The sequence below is a fragment of the Pyrus communis genome, chromosome 17 (genome assembly GCF_041283825.1).
Source record: "Pyrus communis isolate YQ-2024b chromosome 17, ASM4128382v1, whole genome shotgun sequence".
NCBI lineage: Eukaryota > Viridiplantae > Streptophyta > Magnoliopsida > Rosales > Rosaceae > Pyrus > Pyrus communis.
The window spans coordinates 9,243,557-9,264,118 of NC_142581.1; the positions used below are offsets into that span (position 1 = coordinate 9,243,557).

General features: G+C 36.5%; 1 protein-coding gene and 1 pseudogene across 1 annotated transcript; one reads left to right on the forward strand and one right to left on the reverse strand.

The window, feature by feature from the left end:
- Positions 1 to 4,231: 4,231 nt before the first annotated feature.
- On the reverse strand, positions 4,232 to 5,196 carry LOC137709113 (7-deoxyloganetin glucosyltransferase pseudogene; annotated as a pseudogene).
- Positions 5,197 to 15,918: 10,722 nt separating this feature from the next.
- LOC148689410 (uncharacterized) lies at positions 15,919 to 16,416 on the forward strand. Its single transcript, XM_088688467.1, has one exon. The coding sequence runs from the start codon at positions 15,919 to 15,921 to the stop codon at positions 16,414 to 16,416; it is 498 nt and encodes a 165-aa protein (XP_088544593.1).
- The last annotated feature ends 4,146 nt before the right edge of the window (positions 16,417 to 20,562 follow it).

Genomic DNA, 20,562 nt, shown 5'->3' on the forward strand with positions numbered 1-20,562 from the left:
GTCGCCTTCACAAGTCACTTTATGGTCTTAAGCAGGCTTCTCGCCAATGGTTTGCCAAATTCACTAGTGCCATCATTTCTGCCGGTTTTCAACAATCCAAAGCTGACTATTCATTGTTCACTAAAAAGTCTGGTATTTCTTTCACAGCTTTGCTCATTTATGTGGATGATATTGTGATTACAGGCAATGATGCTAGTGCCATTAATTCTCTGAAGTCTTTTCTCCGTGATCATTTTCGGATAAAAGACCTTGGTGATTTAAAATATTTTTTGGGTATTGAGGTTTCTCGTTCCAAACAAGGGATTTATATTTCTCAACGCAAGTATGCATTAGAGATTCTCAAGGACTATGGTTTTTTGGGAGCACGACCCATTGCTTTTCCTATGGATGACACAAAATTATCTGATAAAGGAGAACTTCTCAAGGATCCTGAAAAGTATCGACGATTAGTAGGTCGGTTAATATATCTCACTATCACTCGGCCGGATATCACCTATTCTGTGCATGTTCTAAGCCGTTTTATGCACGAGCCAAGGATATCTCATATGGATGCTGCGCTTCGTATTGTTCGTTATTTGAAGGCTACTCCAGGTCAAGGTTTATTATTTCGTTCTGACAACCAGACCAAGTTAACTGCGTTTTGTGATTCTGATTGGGCAGGTTGCCCGATCACTCGCCGTTCGACTACTGGGTATTGTGTATTCTTGGGCGGTTCTTTGATTTCTTGGTGGACGAAACGACAGAAAACCGTTTCGCTCTCTTCAGCAGAGGCAGAATATAGGGCCATGGCAGGTGCTTGTTGCGAGATAGTTTGGCTTCGTTTTTTGTTGAAGGATTTGAACATTCCTTTGGATGGTCCTTCCATTTTATTTTGTGATAATCAAGCATCGTTACATATAGCTGCCAATCCTGTTTTTCATGAACGAACTCGTCACATTGAGATGGATTGTCACTTTATACGAGATAAGATTGTAGATGGCACAATAGAGACCAAGCATGTGGGTACGGCACAACAGTTGGCAGACTTGTTTACCAAACCTCTTGGGAGAGAAAAGTTTTCGGGTATGTTACGCAAGTTGGGAGTTCTTGACATCCACTCTCCAACTTGAGGGGGAGTGTTAGACAAATAGGGAATATGGTTGGAGTCCTTGTGTAATTGTATATAATATTATTATTGGAAGAATAAGCCGTCCTACAGCCGTCAAGTCGTCCTACAGCCGTCAAGCCGTCCTACAGCCGTCCTACCTTGTCCTACCTACACACTAGGACGGCTACCTTGTCCTCTACAGCCGTCCTACCTACACACTAGGACGGCTACCTTGTCCTCTACAGCCGTCCTACCTACACACTAGGACGGCTACCTTGTCCTACCTACACACTTGTATCATGTATATATATCCTTGTAATCTTGTAGAGAAACACAATGAGAAAAAATTAAGCATTCTCTTCCATTTGCATTCTCTTCCATAAGCATTCTCTTTCATTTGCATTCTCTTCCATTTTTCCACATTCATGTATCAATAACAAATATAATTTTTAGCCTACATACCTTTTTCTACAGAGTACTATTGTTGACAAGGTCAAGCAAGTGTTTTTTATGGAACCGGCAAGCAATTGAAGTCTAGGGTGCAAACTTACAAAAAGTAACGGCCGGATGTACAATAACTTTGGTAGTGCCAATTAAATTAAGGGAACTTTAACGAGCTTCCGGTACATGTTTAGGTTAGCGAAAAATCATATTTTTAAACTAAAAAGTCAATTATTGTACTATTCATTTTACCCTTTATTTTGTCTTTATCGTTAAAACTCAAAATTTTCAAGCTCTTTTCATTAGTTTTCCTTTAAATTAACAGGATGAAGACAAAGCCAAATTAAAAGAACAAATAAAAAAGGGTTTAACAACTCTGTTTACTACCCTCATGTTTCATGGTTTTCAATATTTAGTACATCAAGTTTTTTTCATCCCAGAGTCATACCTAAATTGTTAATTATGGGATAGTCTCATACAACTGTTAGTTCTCCCGTTAAGTGATGATGTGGCGCCCATGTAGACCATGACTGGGAGCCATGTGCCATTAAATAATTAATTTAAAATAAAAAAAACCATCCTGCCCCCAACCCAGAAGAAGGAAAAAAAAACCAGAAAAACCGAATTTGCAACCCAGAAAAAGAAGAAGAAGGAAAGAAAAAAAAAACAGCAGCTCAAACCCAGTTCGTCCACCACCACCACCACCCCCCCCCCCCGGCGACCCACTTGCCTTTCCCCTGCCCGGCATTCCGAATCTGCAACCCAGAAGAAGAAGAAGAAGAAAAAAAAAAAACCGAATCTACAACCCAAAAGAAGAAGAAGAAAACAGCAACCCAAACCCAGTTCGTACCCCCCCCCCCCCGGGCGACCCACCTGCCTTCCCACCACCGCAAACGCGAAACCAGACCATGAACTGGGTTTTTTTTTCCTTCTTCTTCTTCTTCGTCTGGGTTGGGGGCGGGACTGGGTTTTTTTTTCCCTCTTCTTCTTCTTCTTCTGGGGGGTTTTTTCTTCTTTTTTTTGTAATTTAATTAATTATTTTAATATTTTTTAATGACACATGGCGCCCAGTCATTGTCTACATGGGCGCCACATCATCATTTAACGGGAGAACTAACAGTTTGAATAACGAATGTATGAGACTGTCCCAAAATTAAAACTTTAGATATGACTCTGGAATGAAAAAAATTTGATGTACTAAATGTTGAAACCGCGAGAATGGTAAACAAAGTTTAACCCAATAAAAAATGTGAAGAATAGCTAAAGCTAGCTCCCCGCAGGTATTTTTTCTCTGATCTTTTTAAGATAACATTTAAGTGACCAAGATTATCACGAAACGAGTACTCCATAGGTACAAAAAGACATATTCCCAATGATAAAAAAAACATATTTCAAGTCACATTCTGAGCTCGGTTTTTTATGTATAAGTCGCGTGGAGGTACCAAAGAAAAACAAAAACAAAAGATAGAGGCTAGTTTTTATAATAATGTTTATTTTACTTCTCATTAGAAATGATTTATTTATTTAAACAGTAATTCAGGGAGATTTGACAGAAAATAGGTAATGTTTTGAAAGAAAGGGGATTTTTTTTTAGTAATATCATTCAACTAGTGGACTAGTGCAAGGGGAAACTTTTGAGTAATATGACCCAAATATCTCTCCAAAGAAAATTCAATTGAGCAAGAGAGACATGCTTCACAATAAAAGCATCTTTACCCGTTAATGGAGAGTAAGGACAATAAAACTGCTCTTATTATTCACTCTAAATAGTAATTGCATTTGTGCAAATACACCCATTTGGAAGAAGAAAAGGCAACGGCAAGTACTATTCACAAATATTGGTTTTTATGGTTTGTGCTTTGTAATTGTGTACTTAGTATTTAACTCCGATAATTTGACTTTAAATACAAATCAAAACATAGCATTACAAACAAGCATAATTAATTCAAAATAAAGACAAATGAAGAAAATGGTTGAACTTTTTACGTGTTTAATTTTAAGTGTGTTGTTAAAAAACACTTGTATTTTTTTTTGAATTATTTGATATCTTTTTGTTTTTTATTGTATTTTCAATTTCTTTAACTTTGGAAATCTAACGGTTCAAATGAAAAGACCATTGAAAAACCAACGATCTGTTGATTAAGAGGACCGTGGGTGGGCTGGGCTGACTGTCACATGGGTGGGGCCCTCCCTCACCCTACTACTGATTGAAAGGGCGCAACCCGTGCATTGCGAGGGCTGCTAATTTTTGCCCAACTGCCTCCCATTTTTGGATCCAAGGGTAATTGAACCCAATTGCCCTTGCAATTGAAGGCCCGCTAGAGATGTTATAAGTGGTTTGTCATATGATAGAGATTTTCTTTGATAAACAAAATACTTTGTTGTATCTTTCAGTAGTTAACTTTAGATATTCTTAAACCATAGAAGAAGAAAATTTTGGGTGTACACTCTCGTGTGTCTACATCTCTTGTCAAGTGACCCATACAAAGCAAATATTGGTACATAAGATAAATAAAACTTATATCTGGACAAAATTGTGGGTGTACACTCTCGTGTGTCTACATCTCTTGTCAAGTGACCCATACAAAGCAAATATTGGTACATAAGATAAATAAAACTTATATCTGGACAAAATTGAAGATGGTAGCAAGATAAACATATATCTCCTTTGACAAAAAAAAAAGAGCTTCTTATACAAAACATCTAGCTTTTTCTTAATTGAATTTGATTCACTAAATTCTCTAAGTTTGTGGATGAAGAACCATGTGAACCAGTGGCTTCTTCTGCCAATGTCTTCCACTCCATGGCCTTATTCTTCATTTTCTTCCCCCGTCTCTCCCACCATTAGTTCTCTAACAAGCTTCTCCAGTTCATCTCTCTTCACTTCATTATCAATCTCCATACCAATGTCCCATTCTTTGCAACTATAGTGGCAGTTTGTTTGCTAATCAGCACAGAATGCCCAACATAACATAGGCATGCCTGCTGACACACTCTCTATCGTTGAATTCCAACTGCTATGTGTAAAAAATCCTCCAACTGATGGGTGGTTAAGCACTTGCTCTTGTGGGCACCAACCTGCTATTAGACTTCTTCCCTTGGTTTCATCCACAAACTCAGGTGGTAAAATTGCGGATTCACCGATGACCAAGTCAGGCCTAATTACCCAAAAGAAAGTAAGCTTGCTATTTGCAAGACCCCAACCGAACTCCACAAGTTGTTCCGGTGTCATTACCGTTATGCTGCCGAAATTCACATAAACAACTGAGTTTGGCGCCTTATCATTAAGCCACCTGAGGCACTCAGTTTCTTCTCTCCATAGACTTTATCCCAAGGACTTCAAAGTGTGTTGTGGTATCTGATTGAGAACTAATTGGAGAGGGCAAATGGCGTATACAGGCGGAGACATAGACGAGAGCATCCAAAACATCTGGCTCCAATGCATCAAAAGTATGTACCATGACTGCTGAGGCTTCATGAACTTGACCAATTACTTCAAGGACGCCAGTGAAAATTTCATCATTGGGACCTGTTGTTAAAAAGTTACTTGGGAGATCCCTTAAACGGATGATTTTCATTCCTGGAATCCAATCTATAACCTGGTCTAAAAATCCATTTATGAAACAACTCTCATCTGCACAATTAGCACCCACATGATACTTAAACATTAATGACGGTTCATTAATATGCCTTATACTACTACTACTAAGTACCCTATATACGATATATGTTTTATGAAAGGTTTTATGACATGTTAGGGTGGAAAAAAATCTATTACTTATTATGCTATACGAGTTTTCTAAACCTAGGGGTTAGTACGTTAAAGATTAACTGTTTTATTACTACTTATATATCAACTTGGTCCACTCATGTTTTGTTTTGCACCCCCTCAGGAATTAGATTCGAGGCGTACAATCCCGGCGTCAAGGCACTCTCGCATCGGCATCTTCAAGTCCTCTCGGTGTAGGACCCATCTCTTTGTTCATTCAATTTTATATTATTCCTTTTTAGTGTCTCATTTTAGTTGTATGATCTGAACACGATCCACAATTGCATATTCATTATAATTAATTTACAAGTTTTGTTTTTGTCGGTTATTTGTTTCTAGTTCTCAAGCATCCTAATATGGCTTCGTCACCTTCGGGTGTTGGTCAGCACGTGCCTACCCTGGTGTTTAGAGAATATCAAGGTCAGGCGTGTCAGTACACAAAAATAAGTTACCAACTAACAATTTGAAAGAGTCGACGTTTGAGGATACAAACTTGAACAGAGTAGTTTGAACAAATTCACCATTCATATAACTCTCACAAAAGGTGAAAATGTGTTTCGGAAGTTATACCTACGTAAACTCAAATGATATTCAAATACAATAAGACTTGTTTCTTTTAAAACTGTAACTGACCATCCACCTAATCAAACTGTCATACTCAAATTTTTAACCTTTGAGACAAGTAGACGAAGAACGTCCAAATTGATGAGAATCGGTACCCAAATTTTACGAAGACTAAACTGTCATTACATACATGTTCAATATAAATGGAGTAGCAAGTAAAAACATGAAGAAAGAACGGGTATAAGCAATCAAAATTATTTTTAGAAAAAGAAGAAAAAAAAGCCTTGTAAACTAGAGCTTCTTTGCTAAAATTACATGACAAGATGACAAGGCCGGCTGGTTCGAATCTTCAAACAGAATTCGTGATTATCAAAAAGCTTGTTGAGAATATTAATAAGATACTTGATAATGAAAGTTCAAATTTATCTCTTATCAAGAAAAGATTAAAGTTCAATTCTATCCCGGACCTTACAGTAAATTTCAGGCCGTTTGGAAAATGTGTTTTCAAAACTAAAAACAGCTTTAGATTATTAGAAGTGCTTCTGACAATATTTGGTTAAAAAAAAATAAAAAAAAATTAGGAACATAGAAAAGCTTCTGGGTTACCTAAAAAACACTTGCAATTTTGTTAAAATTATTGATACGTTAATAGCGAAAATGGTCCTTGAGATTTGCATAACTCATCACTTTGGTCCCTGAGATTGAAAATCAATAGAAATGGTCCCTGAGATTGGTCATCATCCATCATTTTGATCATTCGGTTAAAAACTCTTTGGGGAATTTTCAAAGCTTCATAACTCAATCATTTCTTAACCAAATTTGACCCATAATATATCAAAATGAAGATAGAAAAGTGTAGAACAAGACTATACCATTTGGAAGCTCAATGGTTGCTGGAGATGGCCAGAAAATAGCCTCAAAGGTGACTGGTCCGCAAGAAAACTGGAAAACTCATTGGAAACTGGATAAACTTTAAACGTTCATAACTTCTTCAATACTCAACGAAATTGAGTGATTCAAAAACAAAAATCATATTTCTCGACGAGAAGAAGAGAATGGTACCTTTCTTGACTGATAATTCACCGTGGTTTGGCCAGAAAACGGATTGAAAGTGGGTAACCATTTTCGAGTTAGCCACTTTCAAGCAGTTTTTAGGCCAAACCACGACAAGTTATCCATGGAAAAAGATACCATTCTCTTTGTATCATCGAGAAGTATGATTTTTGTTTTTGAATCACTCGATTTCGTTGATTATTGAAGAAGTTATGAACATTTAAAATTTACCCAGTTTCTGGCGACTTTTCCAGTTTTTTCGGCAGACCAGTCACCTTTGAGGCTATTTTCCGGTCATCTCCGGCAACCATTGGGCTTCCAAATAGGTATAATCTTATTCTACATTTTCCTGTCTTCATTTTGAGATATTATGGGTTGAATTTGGTTAAGAAACGATTGAGTTATGAAACTTTGAAAATTGCCCAAAGAATTTTTAACAGAATGACCAAAATGATGGATAGTGGACAACCTTAGAGACCATTTCTATTGATTTTCAATATCAGGGACCAAAGTTATGAGTTATGCAAATCTTAGGGCCATTTTGGCTATTTAGCCCTAATAGAAGTGATTTTACTCAAAATACATTTGAGCATAAGTACTCTAAAAGAAGTATTTTGAAGCGGACTTTTATTTCTCCATCTTTTTATTTTTCATTATGATCATAGTCATTTAAATGTATCAAATAAATTAACGGTGTAGATATCAAGTAGTATATTCATGATAAACCGTCCATGTATTTGATATATTTATGATAAACCGTCTATGTATTTGATATATTTAGATGACTAAACAAACTCTAATTCGAATAATTTTTGCAGAGATGATCTTCAAATGAATCTCAAGAACATAAATTGTTTCGTTTATAAAAATTTTATATATTTTTTTCAAAGTAGTAGACTGATTCATTCTCCTAAAGATGAACACAACTAGTATCCAAAATTAAAAGCAGGCCCTCGGCCTGCCATTCAAACCCAACAATACCTTCAAGGCTTCAACCAACAAGCTTTTTTTTGACGGCTTCAATCGACAAGCTTTTCAACACAAGTAAAAGAGTGTCAACCGCATAATAGTCTTAGGTCTGGTTTGGTACTGAGGTGATTTTGAAAAAAAATTGGTATAAAAAAAAGATGGGAGCTGTTTTTGTGTTTGGTAAACATTCAGCTTCAGCTTTTTTTTCACAGTTTTGGGTGAAAAAAAAAAGCCGAAAACAAGAAGCTGCAAAACCCAGCTTTGAAAAAACCGGTTTTTTTTCACATCTATTTTAAATAAAGGTTTACCAAACACTATAATATTGTTTTTTTTTTTTTTTTTTCAAAAGTACTTTTACAAAAAAGTTTACCAAACACTCTGCTGCTTTATTTCACAGCTGCTTATTCTCACAGCACAGCAGAAGCAGTTTTTTTTCAAAGCACAACAATACCAAACCAGCCCTTAAGTCAATGCTATTTCGGCCTAGCAGTCTGCTAAAACATAAAACAAAAATTTTGACCAAGTCCCACTAACCCTACCCTAAGAAATTTTGCACTTCCCTTCATTTGTAGAGGCTCTCACTAGCTATATATTTCTCAATTCTTAGTGTGATTAGTGGCCATGGGAACACAACAATTCGTATGTTACTCATAATTTTAAAGGCTTGAAAGCTTTCGCTCATGCCGCCCCTATTTTCTACACATTTTAGCACAACATTTGTAGATAGAGTAATGTTTAGGAGATCAAATTTGTCAACCAAATGACGTGCAGCAATAAGAAATAAGCACGTTAATCAATAATTAAGTAATAATTCAATCATCATTGTTCACAGCATTTGATTTACAAAATTTAATTTACAAATTTTGTCTCTATAGCATTACCCTTGTAGATAACTCCGTATGTTATCATTGCACAAGCCAAAAAAGCGAGGGTAGGTATTGAGTCATAATTAAGTTGTTGTTTGGGTTAGCTCAAATGGCGAAGTTGAGTGAGATTTGAACCTATGGCTAATTAATCACATTGGACTTCGACAATATTGTGCAAAAAAAGTATTTTCCATCATTTCATTATTTTTGTCACAAAACCTAGTGATCGACATAAAGTCACATGTCTAATCGCATAGCTGGGTTAGATGTCAACATATGACTTAAACAACCTCAAGTTAGATCCTTAAGATTAGGGGTGGGCATTTGTGCGGGTCAACCGACCAACCCGACCAACCCATCCAACATTAATTGGGTTGGGTCGGTCAAAAGCCCAAAAAAATAATTTCTGGGTTTAAATTCGGCCACCCGATCCATAGCCACTATTGCATGGGTTGCAATATTACAAACCCGTCGAAACTTGGGCACCTGAATATAGATATATGGTAGCTAATTTATGCGATTTCCTCTCAATTCTGGAATATCCTCCTTTCGTCAAACCCTCATACCCAATTTCACTCCTCCTTCCGTCAAACCCTCATACTAACTCCAACCCTTGGCGTAATCTCAAAATTTGGCTTCTAAACCCACCACATTTCACTCTAATCTTTGGCCTAAAATTTGATTTTTTGATTAAAACTCAAAATTGGGCCAAATACTAGGTTTTAACCCCACTGATGCAACTAAACGCGCCTAGTAGAGGCCACCTACATGGGATTTGACGTGCCTATGTAGACATGCTGGGTCCCATGGACATCGGCATGTCTACAAAATAGAAAGGCTTGTGAGCGAGAATTGAGAGCCTAACAACTCTTTGATTTAATCCAACAGTTTGGATCTTTGGACCGTTGACTAATCCAATTGCCCAAATTCAACTTAAATTTTTTTTAGTTTTATATTTATAAATGTATTGAATCCAACGGTTGAGATTTAATATGATCAAATCCAATATTAGAAAAAGATTTAAAGACTCCAATTTAAATCCAACGGCTAAAATAATTTTAAAAAAAATATTTAACTCAAAATTTACTTAAAAAACTCTACAAATACCTACGTATTTGCTCAAACATCCACACAAAATTCACTTTTTCTCCTACAATTCTTCCAATTTTTCTCTCTACCATCTTTCAAAAACATTTGTATCATGCGTTTCATATTCTTTCATGCATTTCATATTCTTTCATAGTGTTTAATGAGTTTCATAGTGTCGGTTTAGTGGTTTTTCAATATTTATCGGAATTTAAATATTTTTAAGTTAAAATGTTCATAAAATTGATTTAGGATAGTCTACGTAATTTTTTTAAAGTTAATTAAAAATTAACCTAAATTCATTCTTTAATAATCTGAGGCTAAAATTTTAGGTTAGAAGGGTTGGAGCAGAAAAGTTGTTTATGGGTAAAAACCTAAATTTTCTATGCTAAAAATTTTAGGTTTTATTCCAAGGGTTGGAGATGGTCTCAGACAATTTCAGAAATCAAGAAATTAGAAATCTGCAATAATCAATTTTACCCCTGATTATTCTCTATGGCCTCTTTGAGATCGATTTCTCCTCTTCTCTCAGTCTATAAAAACCTTATAATTTCATTGTTGTTATCTGCACCGCTGCATCCCAAATCCCTAATATCTCAGTTCTTGTCATTCTTGATCAAGTGGCTATTGCTTTTAGGTGATGATTTTAGTCTTTCACTCAAATTTTGTTCAAATTATTTTCATGTCCAACTATATTGAACTTCTAACACGATTGTCTCTTTTTGGTGCAGTTTTCTGGGGTTTTGTATTCCTGGGTGGTTAAGCTTTGGGAACTTGTGGTGAAAGCTGCTACTTAACTTTTGGTGAGTTTTAATTTGAGTATTGATAATAAATTAATTGGAATATTAGACTATGCCTTTCTATGTTGCTATCTATTTAAGTAGTTAGGATTGTAAATTTTCTTAGTCAGCAAAAAGAAAAAGCAATTCAAGCTCTTTATGTCCTCCCAATTTGTGCTTTTGAAATCTTTTTCACATAGGAAGCAGTATTGGCTGCTTCTCTTTGTGTTCTTATTACGCTTGTTTTTCTCTTGCCCCCTTTTTGGGATCCTATGGATGCATATTTCAGAACGGAAAGAAGGCTTTGTTTTTTTTTTTCTTTCTTTTTTTTTTGTTGATTTTATCTAATTATAATGATGCTTTGTTAAATTTAAATTAACAGTATATTGATTACTATTAAATGAAATTTCAAATGTGAAATTTGCAGAAAGTTTGTAAGTGTAAATTCATGTATAGTTGTGAATTCATGTATTACATATCGCTTTTGGTAATTTCCAAATTTTTTTTATATCTAATAGACTAATACTAATGTATTGAATCAATACTACACATTCAGATTATATGCATGTTAGAGTGTTTTTATTCTTTGTTTTTTTCATTTGTTTTCTATTTATTTATTTGACATTCATATTGTATTTTCTTTTGTTGGATTGAGTGAGCTTTTTGGAATACAATGGCTGCGAGAGATATGTCTGCTGAAGCTACTGGAAAAGTAAGTTCTCAAACTTTGACCAACACTGATGCTTTGTCAGTGCCACCTCCTCCACTTGTGGATAATGGTAAGAAGAAAAAAGCAAGTAGGAAAATGTCCACTATGTGAGATCACTTCACCAAAGTTGATGGTGGTGAATCTTTTGATCCCAATGATCCTAGAGCTGCTTGCAACAACTGTAAGAAGAATTATGCTTGTGATACGAAGAAGTGTGGGACCTCTAGTTTGTGGAACCATTTGTCTAATTAGTGTAAAAGGTATCCTCATGGGTTGAGGACAAAAAACAAAAAATCCTTAGCTTTGGGAAGAAAGATGGTAATAGGAGCCTTATAGCAATTGGCTTTAGTAAGGAAGCTTGTAGTGTTGGGTTAACCAAGATGATAGTTCTTGACGAGCTACCCTTAAGCTTTGTTGAGAAGGAAGGGTTTAAGCTTTTCTATGGTATTAGTTCCCCAAAATTTACTCCACTCTCACGCAAAACTATTGCAAGAGATGTGTTTCAATTGTATTTGGATGAGAGGAGGCTTTTGAAAAATGTGTTGACCACAAATGCACAAAGAGTTTGCCTTACCACTGATTGCTGGACATCTACACAAAACATAAGTTATATGGTTTTAACTGCTTTTTTTGTTGATTGTGATTGGAAATTACATAAGCGCATATTTGTCTTGTACCTAATCACAAAGGGGAAACAATTGGGAAACTAATTGAATGGGGAATAGAAAATGTGTTCACTGTCACTGTTGATAATGCTTTAGTAAATGATCAGGCTGTTAATTATGCGAAAAGGAAACTGAGAAATTGGAAAACTGATGTGCTTGTTCTTGATGGTGTGTACATGCATTTACGATGTAGTGCTCATATTGTGATTTTGATTGTGTCTGAGGGGTTAAAAGAATTGCATGAGTCTATATTGAGAATTCGATTTGCTGTCGGGTATGTGAGGTCCTCGCCCTCAAGGCTAAAAAAAATTAAGGAGCGTGTGGATCGTGTGAAAATAGAGTCTAAGGGTCTTGTGGTTTTAGATGTATCAACAAGGTGGAATTCCACCTATTTAATGTTGGTTGATACCCTTAAGTTCCAAAAAGCATTTGAAAGGTTGGAGGAAGATGATGGACATTTTGTTACTTACTTTATAGATGGTGATTAAAAAAAAGGGTTGATTCCTCCTACAACTGATGATTGGGATAATGCATCAGTTTTTGTTAGGTTTCTGAAAACATTTTATGATGTGACACTCAAGTTCAGTGGATCTTTAACTATGACTTTTAATACTGCATTTCATGAGATGTGTTCAATACAACAAGAACTAACAGTTCTTGGTAGCAATGGAGATCATTTGTTGCAAAAAATGGCTAATAGTATGAAACTAAGTATGAAAAATATTGGGGTTTTGTGGGAAATGTTAATAAACTGCTAATTATTTCAATGGTGTTTGATCCAAGATTTAAATTGGATTATGTTTCATTTTGCTTCAGTTTTATATATAGTGCAGATAAAGTGATTAAGTTGACCAAAGGTGTTAAAGATGTGTTGCGCTTTATGACTTTTATTTGAAGTTTAATGAACAAGCTCCCCAAGCTCCGAATATTGGTTCATCTAGTAGTAGTGCACCAACGCAAATTGTTGATGGTAGTTCTATTGAAGATGCAAGATTGTCTCAGTTTTTGAAGATAAGAAAACAGAGAAATAGTGGTGAGTTAAGACGTGAGGTGGATAGGTTCTTATTGGAACCTCCCAAGAATCCAATGCATAAGCAATTTAATTGCTTGAAATGGTGGAAGGTCCACTGGGAAAAATATCCAATTTTAGCTAAGATTGCAAGGGATGTGTTTGCAATACCAATTTCCACAGTGGCATCTGAATCTACCTTTAGCACTGGAGGGCGTATTCTTGATGATTATAGGAGTTCCCTGACTCCTAAGATGGTAGAGGCGTTGATTTTCACACAAAACTGATTAAAGTCATCTCCTATCTCTTCAGAAGTTGAATCATCATCCATTGATGAGATGGAACTCCATGAGCAGATCATATCAGGTAATAAACTATTTGTACTTGTATTTGGTTTTCATTTTTCAAGTAAATACTTTCTGACCTGTTTTATTTTCATTTGTATATATTTTGTAGAGCTTTTAGTTGCTTCCACATCTAAAATGGATACCATTGATTAATACGTGGTTGAGTTAAAGTACCTTGCAATTTCTATGAACTAATCAAATCTAATCTTCTATTTAAATTCCAATGCTTTTGTGTTATCAATTTACTGATTTAATGAATGTTTTTAATCCATTGTAGGCTTGCAACTCCTCTTGAATGCTTTGGACCTTGACTTTGGGAATAAATTAGTAGTTGTCATCTCATGGTGCTTAGGGTCATCAAAATTTGCTGCTCAAAGCTCATGGACACTGCCACTATCTAAAGTTTTGAATTTTATTATAATTTTGGGCTTGATAAGTTAATTCATGTTTAACTTTTGAATTTTATTAGTATGGAATTGTTAAGTTATTTTCTTTTATGGTTGAAGTTTGGAACATGGATTTTAAGTATAATATTTAAGTATTTGAGATTTCAAGTTTCAAGTTCATTTTTTGTTAAAGAAATTTGGATTCAAGAGTTCTGATTACTCAGTTGAATCTTTTTAATGTTTGTTTAAGAAGAATAATAAAAATGTTATTAAAAAATAGCATGAAGCCTAAACCGAAAAACCTACCCAACCCAACCCGCATAACAATGGGTTGGGTGGATTAGGTTACATGTATAAGCAACTGGAAATTATACATATACTAAAACCCAGTTTGCAGGCACTGTTTTGCACTGTTAATGAACAGTAAAATGTCGGAAATGCCATTATTTTCTTCTCTGTTCTCCGTTGTTTTTCCTCCTTGGCACAAGAAATTTACTTATTTGTCCACACTGCCCACACGTCGATCATCGTCGACTGCTTCGCTTCCACTACATCTCGAATTTTCCTCTTTTCCACTTCTCTCTCTCTCTCTCTCTCTCTCTCTCTCTCTCTCTCTCTCTCACAAAGCTAGGATTTTCATTTACTTCCGGTGGTCCTCCATTTGCTACACGAGTGTGTTCCATTTGCTTTTGGAATCTCTCTATTTCTCTCTCTATCTCTCTCACAAACCAAGAACCTAAACATCTCTTATCACAAAATGGACGAACCACAACACGATCTCGCTCAAAACCTGCGAACCACAACACGAATCCAACCACCTCTTTTTTCCCTTCCACTTCCACCCCAACATTTTTGGTAAGCTCTAAAACATTTTAATGAGTGTTAATTTCCGAATGCATGTCTAAACTTCATTTGGAATTTGGTTGTTTCCTCAATTTCATCATCAACCCCTTCTCATAAATTCATCTAAAATGTTACATGTATAATTTCATGTTTGTGTAGGTCATTTCAAATGGATTTCAAGTTGGCCTGCGGAGATTTGATTCAAATTTGTGGATTTGGGTAAGAAATTAAGAACCTGTGGGAGGATAAAATCTGGTTTCAACTCATGGGCCATTACCAATCATCCAAGGGGAAAGTGTTGTGCAAGGTAAAAAGCCCACAAGAAATATACGGACGCAAGGGAACGTGCTTAGATAACTACCCCACTATGGAGGAGAAGTGGGAGAGGGCGACAGGTCGTGGCACTTGTTCCCAAAGCATGCAGTCATATGACAGATGACCACTAAAGAAGTGGGAAATGAGGATTGGTTGTGGTGCTTGATCCTCAAGCATGCAATCCTATAAATAGGGAGAGCAGCCAAAGAACAAGGTACGTAATGAGAACCTGAGAAAATTCAGAGAATAGAAAATCAATCGACTGACTTGAGCGTCGAAGTATCTCTTGTAGGTACCACCAAGGCAAGTTATAGAAGAAGACTATTCAGGGGTATCTCTAGCGAAGGATTTGGCGAACGTGAGGATTGTGGTCAACGAATCTGTGGAAGCATTTCTTCTTGTGAGGGATCTCGCTCCAACAGTTGGCGCCGTCTGTGGGAAAAAAAACAAAATCAAGCTACAAACATGACTGGATCCGCACAAGAGGTTCTGAATCCCTCCAGAGATGCAGAGACTCGATTGGTGCATGCGAGGTCTCATTCCCAAAATACTGAACCCAGTCTCGCCTTGGAACAATTTAGAAGGCTAACAAGGGAATTGCGAGAAACAAAAAAGACAGCCGATGAGGCATTGAAGAAGGCTGAAGCAAGAAACACAGTGGAAGATGTAGCCGACACCATGAGACAGCGTGCAGAAGAGGAAGATAAGGAGGGGAGCTTTAGTAGTACGCCATTCAGCAACCGTGTTAAGGTGACAAAAAATCATGGCGAAGAGGATCACAAGGGAAAAGGATCGAAAAAAGTAAAAGATGTTGATTTGCGAGAACAAATTGAGAAGATTGTGAAGGGATACAAGCTACAGACCCCGGCGGAACTTACTTTAGAAGCGGCCAGAGGGATCCATAAATCACCATTCACGAAGGACATCCTGAAAGCTAAAAAACCCGCCCGCCAAGTTCACCCAACCAAAGTTCAGGTTGTTTAAAGGCACAATTGATCTCGTTGAGCATATTTACCACTTCCAACAGCAGATGGCGCTCGAAGGAGACGACGAGGCCCTTATATACAAGTTGTTCCCCTCAAGTCTTTCGGGATCATCTTTAACTTGGTTCAGACAACTAAAACTGAGGTCTATCGGAAGTTTTACGGAGCTATGTGAGGCATTCATATCTCAATATGTTTGCAAACGAAGGCCAAGAAAAGATGTTACGTTCTTGTTCAGCACCAAACAAAATGTTAGCGAAAGCCTTAAAAGCTATGTGACTAGGTTTAGGGAAGAGATGTCCACCCTAGAAGAATGTAATTCTCACACTGCGTCTTTGGCATTCCGAGAAAGGGTGTTGCCCAAAACAAAGATGCGTAGGTCATTAATCGAAATTCCACTATTAGACATGAGGGAGGTGATGGCTCGGGCTGATGGAATCATCAGACTAGAGGAAGAAGAACTTATCCAATCAAAGCAGGCCACAACCACTATTGCTGCATCTCCAGTGGGCACTACTGTGCCTACCTTGAAACCCACAACTTAGTCGAAGAACAAAGAGAAATTGCCGCACTATGACTTGCGAACTACCAAAACCAAGTTGCTGCTTACTTCAATAAACGGGTCAAGTTGAAAAGATTCAGGGTAGGAGAATGGTTATTGAGAAAGGTCATGGAAAACACAAAAGATTTGAATGCAGGGGAACTTGGACGCATATGGGAAGGACTATACGAGGTGACCGAAGCCTTCGGAAAATGAGCTTATAAACTCAGGCACGTTGAAACAGGTCAGTATATGCCGCACCCATAGAACGCAATTCATTTGAGAAAGTACCACATTTAGCTTTTCGTGTTTATGTTTTCTGTATTTAAATTTCTGTTTCCAGCAATGTTGAAGGGTAAATCCCATTTTATCTTCCTTGCATGTCAAAGGGTGTATCCTTGGATGTTTGTTGACATCTCCCTATTGTTTGATAAATAAAGTTGCATTTCATTCAAATCTTAAACCAAGGGATGAGGATCGAATCAAGATCGAAAACACAAGATCGAGTGGGAAAAGAAAACCCAAGATCGGATGGGCAGAGACCCAATCAAGATTGAGAATCTAAGATCGAGTGGGAAAAGAAAACCTAAGATCGGATGGGCAGAGACCCAATCAAGATCGAGAATCTAAGATCGAGTGGGAAAAGAAAACCCAAGATCGGATGGGCAGAGACCCAACCAAAATTAGAAGGCTAAGATCAAGTGGGAAAAGAAAACCCAAGATCGAATGGGCAAAGACCCATCCAAGATCGAAAATCTGGGAAAAGAAAACCCAAGATCGGATGGGCAAAGACCCATCCAAGATCGAAAATCTGAGATCGAATAGTTAAAAAAAAAAAAAACGATGAAGACAAATATGGTCTCTCTAATGCACGGCTACTAGTGGTACCGACTAAACTCTCTTTTTATAAATATGTTTATAAAGAGAGAGAGAGAGAGAGAGAGAGAAAGAGTGAGTGAGTGAGAGAAGCAAGTGTGTCGGTGTGTGTGTGTGTGTAATATATGTATATATAGGTGTGCAGATTAGATGTGCCGACTAGGTGTGCAATCTAGCATTGTGGATTATATGTGTGAGCAGGAAATATACATGGTAAATAAGTATACGTGTGTGTGTGTGTGTAAATCAGGTAAAAGTGTATGTAGGTGTGCAGACAAGATGGGATAGAGATCTATATAATAAATACAATATAGGTGTCAGTCCACTTTCGTAACATGTTAGTCCTTGTTCGTAAGTTCTCGTTCGTAAATCATGCCAACATGTCAATCCTTGCTCGTCAATCCTCGTTCGAAAATCATAGTGGGAAGATCTTATTTGTAACGAAACGAAGGCTTAGGTACATATATGTATAGCCTGTCAGACAACTTACTCAGTTAAATTTCGTCAGTTCGTAAGATGTCAGTCCACTTTCGTAATGTGTTAGTTTCGTAAGTCCTCGTTCGAAAATCATAGTGGGAAGATGTCAGCCCTCATTCATAATGAAACGAAGGCTTCGGTAAATTTACCTTCAGTAAATTTATTCTTAGAAAAAGCAAATTCCACAAATTTGGCCTTAGTTTAGTGCTTCAAGTTTAGCTTGGCTTAAAGAGTGTAGTTTCAAGGCCCCATGAGATCGAAAAACTTAGTTTTCCCCTATTTCACATGTGTAAAAAAAGGGAAAAGGGGGCACTGTGGGAGGATAAAATCTGGTTTCGACTCATGGGCCACTACCAATCATCCAAGGGGAAAGTGTTGTGTGAGGTAAAAAGCCCACAAGAAATATACGGACGCAAGGGAACATGCTTAGATAACTACCCCACTACAGAGGAGTGGGAGAGGGCGACAGGTCGTGGCACTTGTTCCCAAAGCATGCAGTCATGACAGATGACCACTAAAGAAGTGGGAAATGAGGATTGGTCGTGGTGCTTGATCCACAAGCATGCAATCCTATAAATAGGGAGAGGAACCAAAGAACAAGGTACATAATGAGAACCCGAGAAAATCCAGAGAATAGAAAATCAGTCGACTGACTTGAGCGTCGGAGTATCTCTTGCAGGTACCACCCGGGCAAGCTACAGAAGAAGACTATTCGAGGGCATCTCTAGCGAAGGATTTGGCGAACGTGAGGATTGCGGTCAACGAATTTGTGAAGGCATTTCTTCTTGTGAGAAATCTTGCTCCAACATAACCGCTAATGTTTTCTTACGGTTTTAAATGCCACATCATAGCAATGATCCATCCAAAATCGCATTTTATATGATTCGTTTTGCTGATTTTATTTTCTAGGATTTGAGTTTTTATCTCCTGATTATTTTTTGTAGAGGTATTAATTTTCCTTTTTGACTGGAAATTTGAGGGTTTAAGTATAAAGCTATCAAATTAATTCTATTTTTCTAATTTTTTTGATTTTGGTGCAAAGCACGGAGTGCTAATATACTGATCCTGGGATTTTTTTGTCTTTGTAGGATTTTGGTCTTTGAAATGGGTATGTGTTGTTTTTAACATTTCGGTTATCACGTATTCAGGTTTTTTATTTCTGTTGTCTGCCTCTTTGTAAAAATAGTTGTAGTTTTCTAAGAAGGTTGGGACTTTAGTTATATTTTCTTTGTAATCTCAATTGAGTTTAAGACTCTCAAAACAATGGAAAACAGATAAGAGTGACTAAAATTTTGCATCCGAATCGAGGAATTGGTTGCTGCACTAAATCATCATATTGTTCTTCATATTTTGGAAACAGATTTTTATTTTTTGGTTTTTTTTATTTTTTTTTATTATTATTTTGCTGTTATTAGTCTGAATTGTGTTTGATGGGAGGTTGGTTGAGTGTGGAAAAGATTGTATGGGTCCTCTGTATTTGAAGGAAGATTTTCATAAAATTCCAGTATTTTTTGCAAGTAATTACTTTTGTGTGTTTGAGCACTGTACTATTGTTTCTTGCCATTTTCATTTTTATTTTTGTGTTATTTGAGGCTAAGCTATACATATTTCTCAATAACGTACAAAGATTTGTTGCAATTACTCTGTGAACTTTAGTATTGTATAATATTTCAATCGGTTGAATATATTTTTAACAAATTTTAGTTTCAGATGCTTTGAAAGGTTTTACTGTTACTCTCCTGCTTTTGTTCAACTGTTTTGCAGTGTGATTTGATTTTTTTGGATGGCTTTTCTGGATTGTTCTTAATTTTGTGTTTTCTGTTTGCATTTGATTTGATTCAATGGAACTAATATGTAAATTATTAGGGTTTATTGGTTATTTTACTGAATTTGGCAATAATGCAGAAAAGGGTATGAAGCAGTCGCAGAATGCAACAACCGCCCCCAGTTGGAAGGGTTCTTTGTTTCCGGACTCTACCATTACCTTTGCTTGAACTTTCAAATCATCAAATAAGCTTATGTAGACATGGGTTCAACCTGAATAGAAATCCTAATATTGATTTTGGTTTGATTTTTGTTTCCTTATTCTTTTTATTTTTTATTAATTTTTTTATTAATTTTATTTATTAGTTTTAAGTCCCATTTCACACAATCAACCAACATGCTTGCAATTTTGTCTAATAGTCTAAAATTCATATAATCATTTTATAAACTGGGATGTGTGAGGAAGTGTATCTCAATCTGAAATTATACATTTGTGTTTAAATTAAGCATGTGTTTGATATTTGTGAATTTACAACTGCTTAATGTTAAGGTTAATACTGATTGCAAAAATTTTGTACGGTTTTCAATCCCGCAACATCATGCGGGCTATTCTTTGCTAGTGGGTGCTAAAAATCACTACCCGAGCTTGTTGGGTCAACCAACAGGTTTAGGCCCAACTCGGACTAACCCCGCCCATTGCCCACCCCTTAAGATAGCTATATATAATAATATACGTACTTTCAAGTTTTGCTTCAACGTGTGAGATTCTTTCCACTTATTAACTAGTTAAGCTTAATCATATATATTCAACTTTGACCTAATCTTGTCGCAATCAAACCTAATTATGGTCTAATCATACAATCCCAAGTAGTTTCTGGTAACATGATGGCACCAAGATATTGGAGTTAGATATAATCCAAATATAGCAAGGAACCAAATAAACAGTTGAGATCCAGTAATAGCAATAAAACATGGCATGTGCATAAATGGTGTGACATAATATACCAAAGTGCACCACCTCCTTTAAATATAC

Coding starts and splice junctions, on each gene's coding strand:
- LOC148689410 (XM_088688467.1), top strand. CDS start 15,919: ATGGCGCTCGAAGGAGACGACGAGGCCCTTATATACAAGTTGTTCCCC.